Source organism: Parasteatoda tepidariorum, chromosome 2 (genome assembly GCF_043381705.1).
Source record: "Parasteatoda tepidariorum isolate YZ-2023 chromosome 2, CAS_Ptep_4.0, whole genome shotgun sequence".
NCBI lineage: Eukaryota > Metazoa > Arthropoda > Arachnida > Araneae > Theridiidae > Parasteatoda > Parasteatoda tepidariorum.
The window spans coordinates 17,469,932-17,483,707 of NC_092205.1; the positions used below are offsets into that span (position 1 = coordinate 17,469,932).

The following is a 13,776-nucleotide window of genomic DNA, read 5'->3' on the forward strand; positions in this document are numbered from 1 at the left end:
GTAAATACGAATCACAATATCGGATTTTTAAATCTCGTAAATAAGAATCGCAACGTACAATATTCAAATCGCGTGAATAAGAATCGCAACACGCAAATATGAAAAGCTATGTTTGATATTAAAATCGTGTGAATAAGAATCGAGATATTAGCAGATTCTAGGCTTAGGACCTCCAAAAGGCTTGTCAGAAGCAGCGTCGTTTGAACTTCAAAAATCGGATCTATCTGGAGGGCGGATACAAAATTCGGAAAATCTTATCTGCTGTGAGTAAAAGGGGAGAAAATAGCTATAATGAGTAAAAATGAGAAAGGATTGGTAGCTATGTAGTTTGAATTTTCTGTTTCTTTTTGAAAATCGGTGCATTTTCTGAAAAAGCTGAATACTTATACAAAAAAGTGAAATTTTTAGAAATATCTGAATTTTTGATTAAAAAAAAACTGAAATTCAAGAGATAAAGGTGGAAAAAGCGGAAATCCGCTAAAAAGCGGAAAAATCTCATCCCTGTTATTAATAAATTTTTATAACAAATAAATAAGTTATTATAAAATTTGTTTCTCCTGCAAAAAGTTTTATTCTAATAAATACAAAATATTTATCTACTATGTGTTAAAAAAATCTACTATATATTTACATATATTTGCCTCAGGTTCTCATATTTTACCACATAAAATTAATGAATTTTAGGTTTATTTAAATAATTTTTTAACATGGTATTTTACTTGATATAGTATTTTCCCTTAAAGATTCCAGATAACTTGAAATTTATTGAATTATTACCATTAAAAGTAGAAAGAAGGATTTTGTATAGAAAACTAAGAATTAAAAAGCAAAATATTGGTTGACCAAATTTTAACAATTAGTATTCAAGCTAATTCTATATTTGGTACATCTTCAGCTACAAAGTAATGTTTCTGTCAACTCAAATAAAACATTTCATGATAAAGACCCAAAATAGTGGCAACTGATTTTTTTTTCACTTAAAAAAGATACTGAATGAAACCAACACTGTAAATAAACTTCAAAAAATATTTACAAAGTTTTGTTAAAAGTTTCAACTCGCATAACAAAATAAAATATTAAAGTGATAACATTCATTTTAATTTCATGGGAAATTTAATACTAACATCATACCTGAATAGGTTCAAACTCCCATTCAATTTCAATATAATTTTCTTGAAAATATTCAAAACACACCATCGCTCTTTGAACATCTTCCAAGTCTTCAACAGGGATGTCTAGTTTTTTGTTCTTGTCATCAATAGAATCATATAACTCAGTCATGGTTTTTAAATACTTTTGGTTTATGGCATTACTGTACAAAGAGAACCATTTTCTAATTTCACGCAACAAAGGTTTAGTCAATTCAACTAAATCAAAAAAATATATAATTAATTATAGAAAAGATGTAAACAATATTAAAAGTAATGATATATATATTGAATAATTGCAAAAGATTATGCCTGATTTTAAACTAAATGATATACAACACATTTTCATTTGAAAACTGAATTAATGATCAAATTCTCAATAATTATCTATGTCCCCCAATATTATTAATCTATGTCACCAACAAGTTTTTTTTAAATTTATTTTATTTGCATTGTTAAAATCAATATCTTCACTGCAGATGGTGTCTCTTTCAAAAAAAAAATAGTTGTTAAGGAAGTTTTTGATTTCTCATATAAAAAGTCTTACAGAGGTATCTTTTTTTTAACTATTGCAGAGATAATCCAAGTTATACATTTAACAGGATTTGGGTTAACAGAATTTCGCTGTGTTTTTTTCTTCTTCTAATGGTTGGTACTAAACCATTACTTTTTCCCCCAAGAAAGATTGCTGTAAGTGTTGCTCATTTAACAATACATGTGAACCTCAGTCACAGAGACGAGCAACATAACCTAGGTCACATCGAAATAGATATTCGTTTCTTAGATGGGTCACATTCACACATCACACAACGGAGGGAGACTCACCCATCTCTAGAACGGGATTTAGGCTCGCGACCATCAGCGATGCAGACATGCACCCAGACTGTTGGGACACCAGGCTGGCAGGAAATTCTGTCGCAATAAGGTAGAAATATGAATTTTGTTTTAATTATAAATAAATTTTGCAGATATATAGGCTTAATTCATTAAATTACTGTTTCGTTTATTTCAATTACCATTAATCAATCTATTACTACAAAAAAGCAAAATTCATATAGCCTTTGATTATAAATTCCTGTCTAGTTGCTTTTTCTAAAATTAATACAGCATACATGTAATAACATAAAATAACATTTATTAAAATAACAGTAATTTTTCTTAGTCAATTCTCTACAATTCTTGGCACACAGTTTTAGAACTATACACATTTTTATAATTCAAGATCTGAAAGTTAAAAAATTTTTAAATGACACTGAATTTTTTTAAATCCTACAAAATCTGAAAAATGATATTTTAAATATATAAATTGTGCAGATAAACAGCTTTGCACAACAGATTTTTAAAAAATCAAAAATAACAATTGTAAAAGAGTTATAGAATACTGACAATTTTGATTTATTTATTAAAAAAATTAATTTAGATATTATATCAATAAAGCATACCAGTACGGAGTTCAATACCAGCAACTATATATGAATATGGTAACAAATCAACAGTTTTTTCTAAGTCTTTAAAAACTTGAAGCTTACGCTTCAAAAAATACTGATTTGGCTTTGTATCCATAAATTCCTAAAACAAAATAAAAAAAAGTGAAAATCAATAATTTAACCATATTTACAAAGGAATAATAAATAACTTTTAACTATAATNAAGCTTACGCTTCAAAAAATACTGATTTGGCTTTGTATCCATAAATTCCTAAAACAAAATAAAAAAAGTGAAAATCAATAATTTAACCATATTTACAAAGGAATAATAAATAACTTAACTATAATCAGCATTAAATATGATACTTTAGATCTGCAATACATAGTTTCAATTTTAATTTTTAGTTTCATTTTTTAAATTTGCTTTCAATTAAATTTACTTTTTAAATCTTAGACAGTTTTAATAGCTATTTGGTAAGATGATTGAAAGTTTCTTTTGTACTATAAACCAGGGCTATTTCAGACCATTTTTTAAAAAAAAATTTTGAGAAATTTAGGACAGTTAATCTATCATTGTGAAGAATTGAGGTTCGATCCTCGCTGGTGGCTTAAAGCTAGCCTGCCTTCATTAATAGGTAACAGCTTTCCTAGAAGGACCGTGAGTGTCAAATGCTGAGTACAATACTACCATTATGACCTTGGTCCTGAAAACTCCTTAACCACTTGGCCTACAATTGGCCAAATGGTTTTTAAGCCATTTAATAGGAAGGAATAAATTAATCATAGGTTTTTCAATTTGGGTTCATAAAGAATGATAAAGCATTTGTTTAAAGCATTATTGAGTATTCAAATAAAGGGATAGTGCTTCAAAATGTTACAGGAAAGTAATAATAGCTTGAGGCTTTAAACAGTGATGTAATAAATAAACACTGATCTATTTGATATACAGAAAGTGTAAGAAAACAACATACTTTAATCTGATTTTCCTTATCTTTGATCAGAATACTCTTATATTCAGAGAAAAGGTTGTAAACTTTGGTTATTTCCGGCTGCACACTTTTGGCAGCAGTCTCCAGGTATGTCACCAACTTTCCAGAATCAGAAGCTTCCAGAACTCTCTGATGAAATGTCATTTTTGTTTCAGTTGACCCAACAGGTTTCAGATTTTGGTTCTCTAAAACAATATATTTAAACTTAAACAACATTCTAAAATAAATGGTATTAAACTTTCACTTTAAGGATTAAAATAGCTGAAATTGTTATAAACTATCAGTCTATGAAAAACATAGGCTCACAATGACAGCAAGGGCTACAGAGTGGATAACTTGATAAGCTTTTCGATATCTCGAAAAGCTTACGTCAAAAAATACTTTCCCCCTTAGCCTTAAATATCCACCTAATATTAATTTCAATTCCTATGTTGAAGAGTTTCTAGTCAAAACACTATTTTGTTAAATACTTTTCGAAGTAAAAAATGAATTTTTTCGGAAAAATCACCTCGTACCAACACTCTACATTACTACGCCCCAAGAAAAAATGTTGCTCACATATTAAAACATTTCATGTAATCCTCAGAGAACATGGAAAGCGATGACTTGGCAACTATTTTTTGAACAGAAAAATTTATTAATGAGCAATTTTGAAAACAATGACCACGATGATAGAGGTTTTTCTTTTAAATAAACTCTATCAATGTAAGTTTAGTGTAAATGAATTCTTTAATATTTAATGCATATTTACTTTTGTGTTGCGTTAAAAATAACATTTTCATTGCTGCATTTAAACTTATTGTCAAGTATTATGGAAATACCTTTATTAGTATTTATTCTGATGTTTCATGACTCTACATTTTAGAATAGTATTTAAGATTTTTTTTTTTAACTTTTTAGAGCATATTTAATTCTAAACGCGTCATCTCAATAACTGGCTATCTCAAAATGTTTTTAGAGTCCTTTCAACTTTGAGATATCAAGAGTATACTGTACTTAGCTGAATCGTTGTATAGTATGTTGTTTAGCTAATCGTTGTACATTTTTCGATATGTTGAATTTTCTAAATCACGATTTCTTCAGAGTCTCGTTTTCAACTCGTAATATCAAAATTAGGTTATCTATATAAATAAAATGAACATTACTTTTGAAGTTTCATTAATTTACCCAAAAAGTTAGTTTTTCAATTGGTTTTTTTTATTACTAAGATTAACTGGAAATCTATAATCTTTATTTTTAAATGTTTCTCACAATCTTTGTATAGGGGAAATCATTATACTCAGCATTATAAATTTGAATGACTCTCATATAAAAAGAACTGTTTTGAGATCCCAATATTTAATAATAGCATTTCACAAGGACAGCATAAATAAATTGTAGTTGCAGAAACTACATTAAAAAACTAATGGAAATTAATTGAGGATATATTATGTTGGTTCTCAGTTGTGCTTAGGATAAGAGACTTTTGACACGACTATTAAAATACATACATACAATACAACGTTGTCCTCTTAAATAAACAAGATGAACTAAATAATTAAGATTATACAGTGTATCTTTATTTTGGAAAAAAATTACCAGTATGAAGTGAGATGTTTTTTTCTCTTTCATCGGCAACAGTTTCTACAATTTTAAGAATTGTTGCAAGGCCATTACTGAGAGCTTCTTGGATTATATTCATACTTGGATCCATTGTCTAAAACAAGGTAAAAAGAATTTTCTTTTTATTCTTGAAGAACTAAATATTGGCAGAGTAAGTAAATAAGTAAAATATAGCTTACGACTTCTTCATCTTGAATAACTAAATTTGAGAAGAACAAAACACTAACATCAATTTCACTGTCTTCTTTTTCTTTTATAACTAGATCAAATTTTCTAAAATAAAGAGAAAAAATTTTAAGTACATCACAGTTAACTGAATTATGATGGGAGATATTTGCTAGATTTCTTAATAAATCATAATTCATAAATCAGCTAGATTTAAGTCCTAAATTAAATAAACTGATTTTTTTTTACAAAATAAATCATTGATTTAAAAAATAGAAAAGTATTTTAATAGGAGAGTTTAATTTTTTATTGATTTTCATAGTTTTAAAACTTATCAGACAGTATTTATTGCTGTGCTTATAAAATAAAAATAGCACAACTACATAAGTATGTGATGAATAACAAATTAACGCTTTTAAAAAATATATATATATGAAATATTTATTAAATATTTTTTTAAAATTTTATAATCTATTAGAACTTTTAAAAATGTAAAACTAAAGAGCAAAGTAAAAATTCAGGACATTTTTTATAAATTTTTATACATCAACATCATAATATGAGAAAAAAGAAGACATCAACATCATTTTTATATATCAACATCATAATATCATCAGAATCATATCATATCATCAGAAGACATCATTTTTATACATCAACATCATAATATAAGAAAAATTTTGAACATGTTTTTTTTTTTTTTTTCAAAAAAAANTCAATTTAAACTTTTTTTTTTTTTTTTTTTTCAAAAATCATGGCTAGGAAATCCCAAAAAAATATTTTTATTTAATTTTTATTCACACAAAATTGTGTTGTTCACAAACAAAAAAAGAAAGAAAGAAAGAAACATCTTTTTACCCAGAATATCGAAATACGGAAGCAAGGTGGTCTAGTGACTGATTTAGACATTTTCCAAATGCTTTAGCCAAAAGCACATCAAAATATTCCATAAGTTTAAAACTTTCCATATTTATAGCTTGACACTCTAAATCTATTTCATTAGATTTAGCTGAAAGTAAAATAAGGTTTATAAATGTTATAGAATGAAAATCTATATCATAAAATTCAGCTGCAAATAAAGTAGGGACTATTAACGTTATGCAATATTATTAGTAAACACATATAAAACATATATAAGGAGGGAGTTGTGATTGACTATCATCCTTGAACAACCACCTACCTCCTCATTGAACGGCGCCTAAGAGTCTGGAAGGGAAAAGTCCCAAAATATATATTTCATTTACTTATTATTTCTTTAAAACTATTTTAATTCATTCTTTGCCCTGCAACCCTGAGTGTAGGCAGTTTTCTGCTATTGATGTCACTGTTATATTTTTTTTTCTTTATTAAATTTGTTGAGCTTAATTGTTAAGTTAATTATTATCATTTCTTCCTCCCTCGCCCTATAAATCACAACAAATTACGAGGGCTCAGCCGGGATATTGATTAATCCGAACTTTGTAATCCCGTGAAGGGAATACGGATCAAATATGAACAGTGACAATTGATTTCAATTCTATTCTCATGTAGGAGCAGTAGATATAGAGAAAAATATTTTTAACAATCAAGGGAATGTTTTTTTTTTAAGTGAATTATTTTGAATTTCACTGCGGTTTTGCTGTGAAGGGCAGCCAACAAACATCTGGATAGAAACTAAGTGTGAATAATATTGGATTAACAATATTGGATAACTCTCTGCAAATAAGATAGGACATTTTATTTTAAAAATGTAAAGCAAAAAAGGAAGATTTTTTAAAACTTGCTACTGAACTAATTTGATCTTCGGAAAGTGCAACTGTGATAAAACTTTAATATTAGAAATTTCTGATAGAAAATTCTGATGCATATAAAAATGATGCTAAGTTTGTATTAGAAATGCTAGACTATATTACTAATGAAAGGATACTGGCAGAGAAGTAAGAATCAAAACAAAAACTAGAGTTAGAATTAGAGAAATTAAAAATTACTAGAAAAAGAATTATAACTCAAACAATCTGAGTCTAAATTTAGAGTCAGCTCAGCTTAATGCATGACTAGATCCAATTGTGCACCAAGATTTAGAAAGTTTAATACATAGTGTGAAAACATTAACATTACCTGTTCCCACCAAAGCTGAAAATTTAAATTTTTCCAATCCCTAGAAAAAACTTTTAAGGTCAAAAATATGCCTGATAATTTAAGGTCGGAATTATTTACTGCTCTACACGAAGAACAGGATAATAATGCTCTTTCATAATTCACTGAGGAAGAATTGGAAGATTATGTTAAATTAGAAGATTTAACTCTAAGCGAAAATCAGCCTCTACTACAAGATATTTTAAATAGTTTTCGCTGTACTCGTAGGAATTATAACGAAAATTACATTCAATTAATCACATGACTTCAATAGTTTGAATATTAACTATCATTGAGAAAGGTTAATGATTTCAAATCACTGTGCATATTATTAATACAGATAAGCTTTATGAACCTTTAGTTAAAGATGCTGCATATCACGCCAATTTACGTCATTTAAACAAACAAGCGACATTCACATAATTCAAACTCTACAGAATTTTGAAATTGTAACAAAAATATTTTTACACATCCCAAAAGTACACAACTGGAAAAGATCGCACATCTAACTATAAAAATGTTAAACCAACAGAAAATCATAATTGTCATATAGTTATAGTGTTTGTTTTAGAACATCCTATCTGTAAGCAACATATGAAGTTAAATATTAAAATATTACTTTTTTCTTCATGAGTTGACATACCAGAGCCACCTAACAAATCAATATTCAATGACTCTTCATGGGCAATTTTCGCTTCATCAGAGAGGTGCTTTACCACTTCTTCAACAATTTTATCAAATTTCTGATATTCATGATATAGTATTTTGACATATTTCTTGCTGGTTTCCTAATAATTTATGCATGAATTACGTTAATATATGGTTTTATTATGAATTAGAGTATTAAGTAAGTTACATGTCTCAAATTATAAATTATCATAGAATATAGTTCAAATTCTTAGATAGTTATTGCAACCAACATAATTTTAAGAAAATAAAGAAAAACATATATTCTTATTTTTAATACTTAATTATTAATGGGAGTATAAAATATCTTGATATGAATTAAATTAATATTTTCTTTTATTTAAAAATGAAGTACTAGTTAGTTATTGACATCACATAGACTGGCAAAACTTATCCTCAGAATAGCAAGAACCTCAGCTAGTGTATTTTAAAATATTATTTCGAAAATATTTTTCTACGAACTATTATTTCTTTTATTTAAACCTAAAACAATGGAAGAAAAACAAATTTATCTGAATGAAATGATACATTGTACTAAGTGAATGGGTCAGTAAACTGCTGCTTAATGTTAACAAAAATAGCATTTTCATAAATAAACGTTCCTAATAGGAATTTCATCAAAAACTCAATCAATTTGTTTTTAATTACACTTTGTTCTTAATAAATATGGTTTTAAAATGTTTTCCCTCAAGAAAACATAGTCTCACTAGTAAACAACCAGCAATTTTTTTTTTAAAAAAAACTTTTTTCTCCTGCTGCTAATATATAGAAAATATGCAAGGTTAGCATGTATGACTGAACTTTAAATATTTATATTTTTAAACAATTACACAGGTCACAATCATGCACAAAATTTTAAAAAATTTTTAGAAATCAAGTTTTTAATGAGTGACACAACAAACATCTGCAGTAGAGTCTCTATAATTCGAAGTAAAGGGGACCAGGTCTACCTTGAACTTTTAAAAACTCAGATTACCGAACTTATAAAATTTAATAAATAAATGAATGAATGGGTAAAAAAACAATTTGTAAATTAATGTAACTTATTGACGTCCATGTAATTTAATGACGAGATATTTTATGCTGCTGTTGCTTATCCTCTTAACCAGACACATGTCAGATAAGCTCCAGAAGGTCGCTGACAGCAAGAAAATCCGCAACGAAAAGGGGATCCGAGATAAGCTTCACCTTAGAAAGTCCAAGGCAAACCGGAATATATTCTGGCGAAGATGCTTGAACACAGCATTTTTTGCAAGTAGGGAATATCTCTCTACCTCCCTCAAATGTAAGGCATTTAAGATGGCCACTTGCAAATCTGGTCAAAGAGTGTGGGTGATTCAGTCAGATTAGAGAGATATTTTATAGTATAAGGAAGCAAAGATATAAGTGGTACTGGCTGTGTAGAACGGCAGATATTGTCCATTGTATGGAAATAAACACATCAAATTTGCTGGATACATCTGCCGAATGGAGCTATTCTCCTTAACATCCAGAGTCTTTAATTTCAAACCAATAACAACACAAAGAGGCAGGCCTAGACTATTATGGGTTGACTGTATTAATGAAGATTTTGAAGAATTTAAAATGAAAAACTGGTAAACCCTGGCGAGGGAGAGAGCAGAATGGTAGAAGAAGGCTAGCCACAAAAAGTTGTCAAGTCAATATAGAAGGAGCTAAGAGAGGTGCTGTTACAACCAGGATTTACAGATCACTGTATCTAGATATTTATACACACATTGTATTACATAAAAAACATTCTTCATATACAGTCCACTAAAAATAAATTAATCCACTAAAAATTAATTTTTTAAAAAAAATTCTTTTTTTCATTTCTCTCTAAGAAATGAAAAAAGAATCATCAAAAATTAGTTTATCTGTACATAAGAATATTACATAAGATCAGCTTTTAAACTTTATATTAAAATAAACTGTTTTTTCTTAAAAAATTATTTTATTCTTCCCTATGCTTTTACCAATCTCAATAGTGATTGGTCATAGTTTAATTTTTTTTTGCTTTGTTCCAATTAAATATTAATTTGCTTAAGTTCAAATATATAGCTTTTTTTACAAAGTTGTTAACAAGAATTCTGAAAATATATATTAAGGGCAGTCCTTATGTAATACCCTCCGAACATATATTGTTCCCTCATTCCCCCGGACTCTCAGGAACCAAATTTTTCACTGCACAAGCAAAACTTGCTTTAAGAGATATTCCTTTCAATTGCTAAAAATATCATAAATTTTTAACAAAGTAGCTTTTGAATCAAAAATAAATTCACTCACATTGGTGAAAAAATGTTTTCACTGGTTTACAGAATTAGTTTACATGATTATACAAAGACCCTGTAGCAAGAAAACAGCTAATCTGTCCGATTATTATTCCTGATTTATTCAAGCCTTATCCTTAAATAAGATATGTTTAGACTCGTTAATGAGTTTTCATAGATCAATTTCAGATTCTAACATTAAAAATTTAAATTCTGTTTCTAAGAGTCATAGACTATAATTGCTTAGAATTTGATAGCCATCATTGGAATTTCATTACTGAAAATTTGGATTCCAATACTCAGAATTCCGATTCCATGACTGAAGAGTAACACATTATTTTTATTTTCAACAATTTTATCAGTAGTAATCAACATTACCAACAATAAACATCTAACAAAGATTCACAAATAATGTCCAATCAATAAATCGAAATTGAATAAGCATAAAAAAATATCTTAATATCTATATTAAATATTTTAAATGTAAATATAAAAATAAAAATTACATCTTAAATGTTTCAGCTAATAAAAAAAACATTCCATTTTAATGTTATTAATTAGCTGTGTAAACTCTCCATAATGAGTTAGGTTATTGTCAAGGGAAATATTCTTCGAATGAATAAAGAGATTTATATTTACCTCCATATAGGGTAGGAATTCTTCAGGATGGCAAGGAGAAGAGGGACAATGAAAAATGGAAATCTCTGTAACGTCTTGGAGGCGCAACCGAATTCGGTGAGATAATGCATCAGTTGGCTACAAAAACAGGTGAGGAAACATTAAAAAAAGATTTACAATAATTTCTACAAATATTAAATTAATTTACAATAGTTCCTCTCAGAATTAACAGGTCAACCACATCATGCAGCTGTAAAAATGTTATGTAACGTCTAAAGAAGATTAGTATTATTTTTCATCTTTTCTTCTGTTTGAAAAACGGCTTATCACAAAAAAAAAAAAAAAAAAATTAGATGAGACTGTAAAATATATTTTTACTAATTTTACATGCTGAGGTTAGTAAAAATTTAAAGAATTTAATACTCGGAACATGACATATTCGAGTGTTTGGATGCATTTCCTTATGTTCATGATGTATTCATCAGTATTTGCTGACAACCACTGAAGATATATTGTACCCGGTTTCATCACAGATTCAACCTAAAATAATAAAATAAAAAAACATCTTATTGAATAATTTTGAAATGAAGAAACAATTTGTTAAAAGTATAATGAACAATTCCAGGTGACATTTATAAATTTTAATAGTTCCTAAACAGTAAAATGATTTAAGGAAACTAATATCATGATATAAAAAAAGTAAAAGAGCTGCAATGTTTTAAGTGTCATCTTCAGTTTTTATGTTTTCAACAGATTTACAAACATAGCCCAAATGATATTGTAAGCAATAACAGAACAATAACGATGAGTTTTTTAAGTTGTAAAGTTTGTTTAAAGTTGTTAAAGTTGTAAAGTGTTTAAAGTTGTTTGTTAAAGTTGTTTGTTAAAGTTGTTGTTTTAGTTGTAAAGGTGAATCAAAAGAAGTAATCCTATGGTCTTATTACAGATTTCAACTTACTGATGCCGCCTGTACTTAGTTTTATATCGTTAGCCTCCTAATTTTAAGAAGAATGCAATCTGCTCCACTTTTAGCAAAAGGTTTTGAAAAAGAGATAGAGAATTAAAAACTAAAACTTCAGCATTACTTTATTAGGCTCAATGCAAGATAATTAGAATAAAGTGATGCTTTACACAAACCTTTCAATAATTTATATGTATTTTTATTTTATAGCCGTCGTTGAACAGCCAACCCGATTTATGACTACCAATATTGAACTCCATAAACTTGCTATTTTGAACCCAATCCAGTAAACAAGGGAACTATTGGATGAAGTATTGAGAGAAATTTGCTTTCATGGAAGACTTTTTGATGACAAAACAATTGAAAATGGTTTATAGCTTAAAAAAAAAAATCTTTTTTAAAAAGGGGTAGTAAATCTCAGCTAATACAATGATTTTCTAAATTTTTTAGAGCTGGATAATAAAATTATATGTCACTCTCAAATTGTTCTTGTAAAAAGATCTAATAGAAAACAATCCATAATACCTGTTTAATATTATAGTTTATAAGAGGCCTGAAAACATCTGGAATTTTTTTCTTCATTTCATCAAAATTTCTTATGAGTTCCTAAAAAAATAAGGCAAAATAAAGTGGATTTTATTTTACTTTTTTTATACTTACTCCTGAAATCTATTATTTTTTAATTTATAATTTATTATTTACATATTGTAATTAGTCCGTAGTAAATAATTTAACAAACTTCAAAGAAAAAAGTAAGCAAAATTTATTTTTATTTTATAAACAAAGCGTTTCATATTTTCAAAGTAATACATTTAATAACATTTCTGAACATTTGGAGGTGTAATTGTTCTATGAAGTATATAAAAATATTTTTTTATACATTGGTTATTAATTAAAGGGGCTTAAACTTGTTACTTTTTAAGATAGTACAAAGTAGGGCATTCAAAATGCTCTACTTATAAGCCTAAGATTTATATACATATAAGAGCAAGTCTTGAAATACAACTGTAAAATAACATATCCATTTTTTAATCTAATTTTGTTCAATTGTGAGAATAACGCCAGACAGATCTTTTAAAGCTGCTTGTAATTACCACTCACACTCTAACCAAACTATCTTATATTCTAATGAGACTTCTTGCTTTTTAACAGTTCAAATAAAAGTGCCCTCTTACAAGCTTAATTATTGTTACTTTTAATCTGAAAAATAGGTAATTTTCTACATTTCTAGCAGAATTTCCAGTTTTAGCAAATAAATGAATTTGAAGGGTTGAAGAAGAAGTCAGAAAAAAATTTAACTTTAAATATTCTTAGGAAAAGATATTGCTTAGATATTGTCTAAATATTTTAAATATTGTTAGGTTTGGTATTGTTGCTAAAAGAGTTTAACAGGTCTAAGCATAAAAATACTTCAATTAAGAAGTTTGTAAAGTACAAAAAATCATAATTGTAATTACTTAAATTTACAATTGTACGTCATTTCCTTAGTCAATGAGCTGAATTGATAGTCTTCCACCATAATTCAGATAATTTTTCACTTTTCATAGTTTATAAAAAATCCTATTATGTAACAATTCATTGTTTACATTTCAGCAAACAGTAAAATAACCTTCAATCTATCTATATGCATAACAAATTTACAATCGTTGCTTGTTTAAAAATAGCACAATTATGTTTGTTCATGCGTGAAATAAAAAGGTTTGTCAAATTACTAAAATAAGAGAGGTTGTTCACAACTTCAAAAAAGTACCTTAAAATAAGGAAAGTAATTTGCTAGAAATGTCTTTTTATTTTCTA

General features: G+C 27.5%; 1 protein-coding gene across 1 annotated transcript in view; it reads right to left on the minus strand.

The window, feature by feature from the left end:
- Positions 1-13,776, minus strand: part of LOC107444508 (dynein axonemal heavy chain 8) — a 109,506-nt gene that overhangs the window by 82,114 nt on the left and 13,616 nt on the right. The window contains exons 10-19 of the mRNA XM_043048821.2: positions 12,505-12,585; positions 11,442-11,558; positions 11,040-11,156; positions 8,066-8,234; positions 6,190-6,340; positions 5,346-5,439; positions 5,143-5,260; positions 3,547-3,749; positions 2,591-2,717; positions 1,132-1,367 (exon numbers count right to left, since the gene is read on the minus strand). Coding sequence (XP_042904755.1) covers positions 1,132-1,367; positions 2,591-2,717; positions 3,547-3,749; positions 5,143-5,260; positions 5,346-5,439; positions 6,190-6,340; positions 8,066-8,234; positions 11,040-11,156; positions 11,442-11,558; positions 12,505-12,585 — 1,413 coding nt within the window. The remainder of the gene's footprint in view (positions 1-1,131; positions 1,368-2,590; positions 2,718-3,546; positions 3,750-5,142; positions 5,261-5,345; positions 5,440-6,189; positions 6,341-8,065; positions 8,235-11,039; positions 11,157-11,441; positions 11,559-12,504; positions 12,586-13,776) is intronic.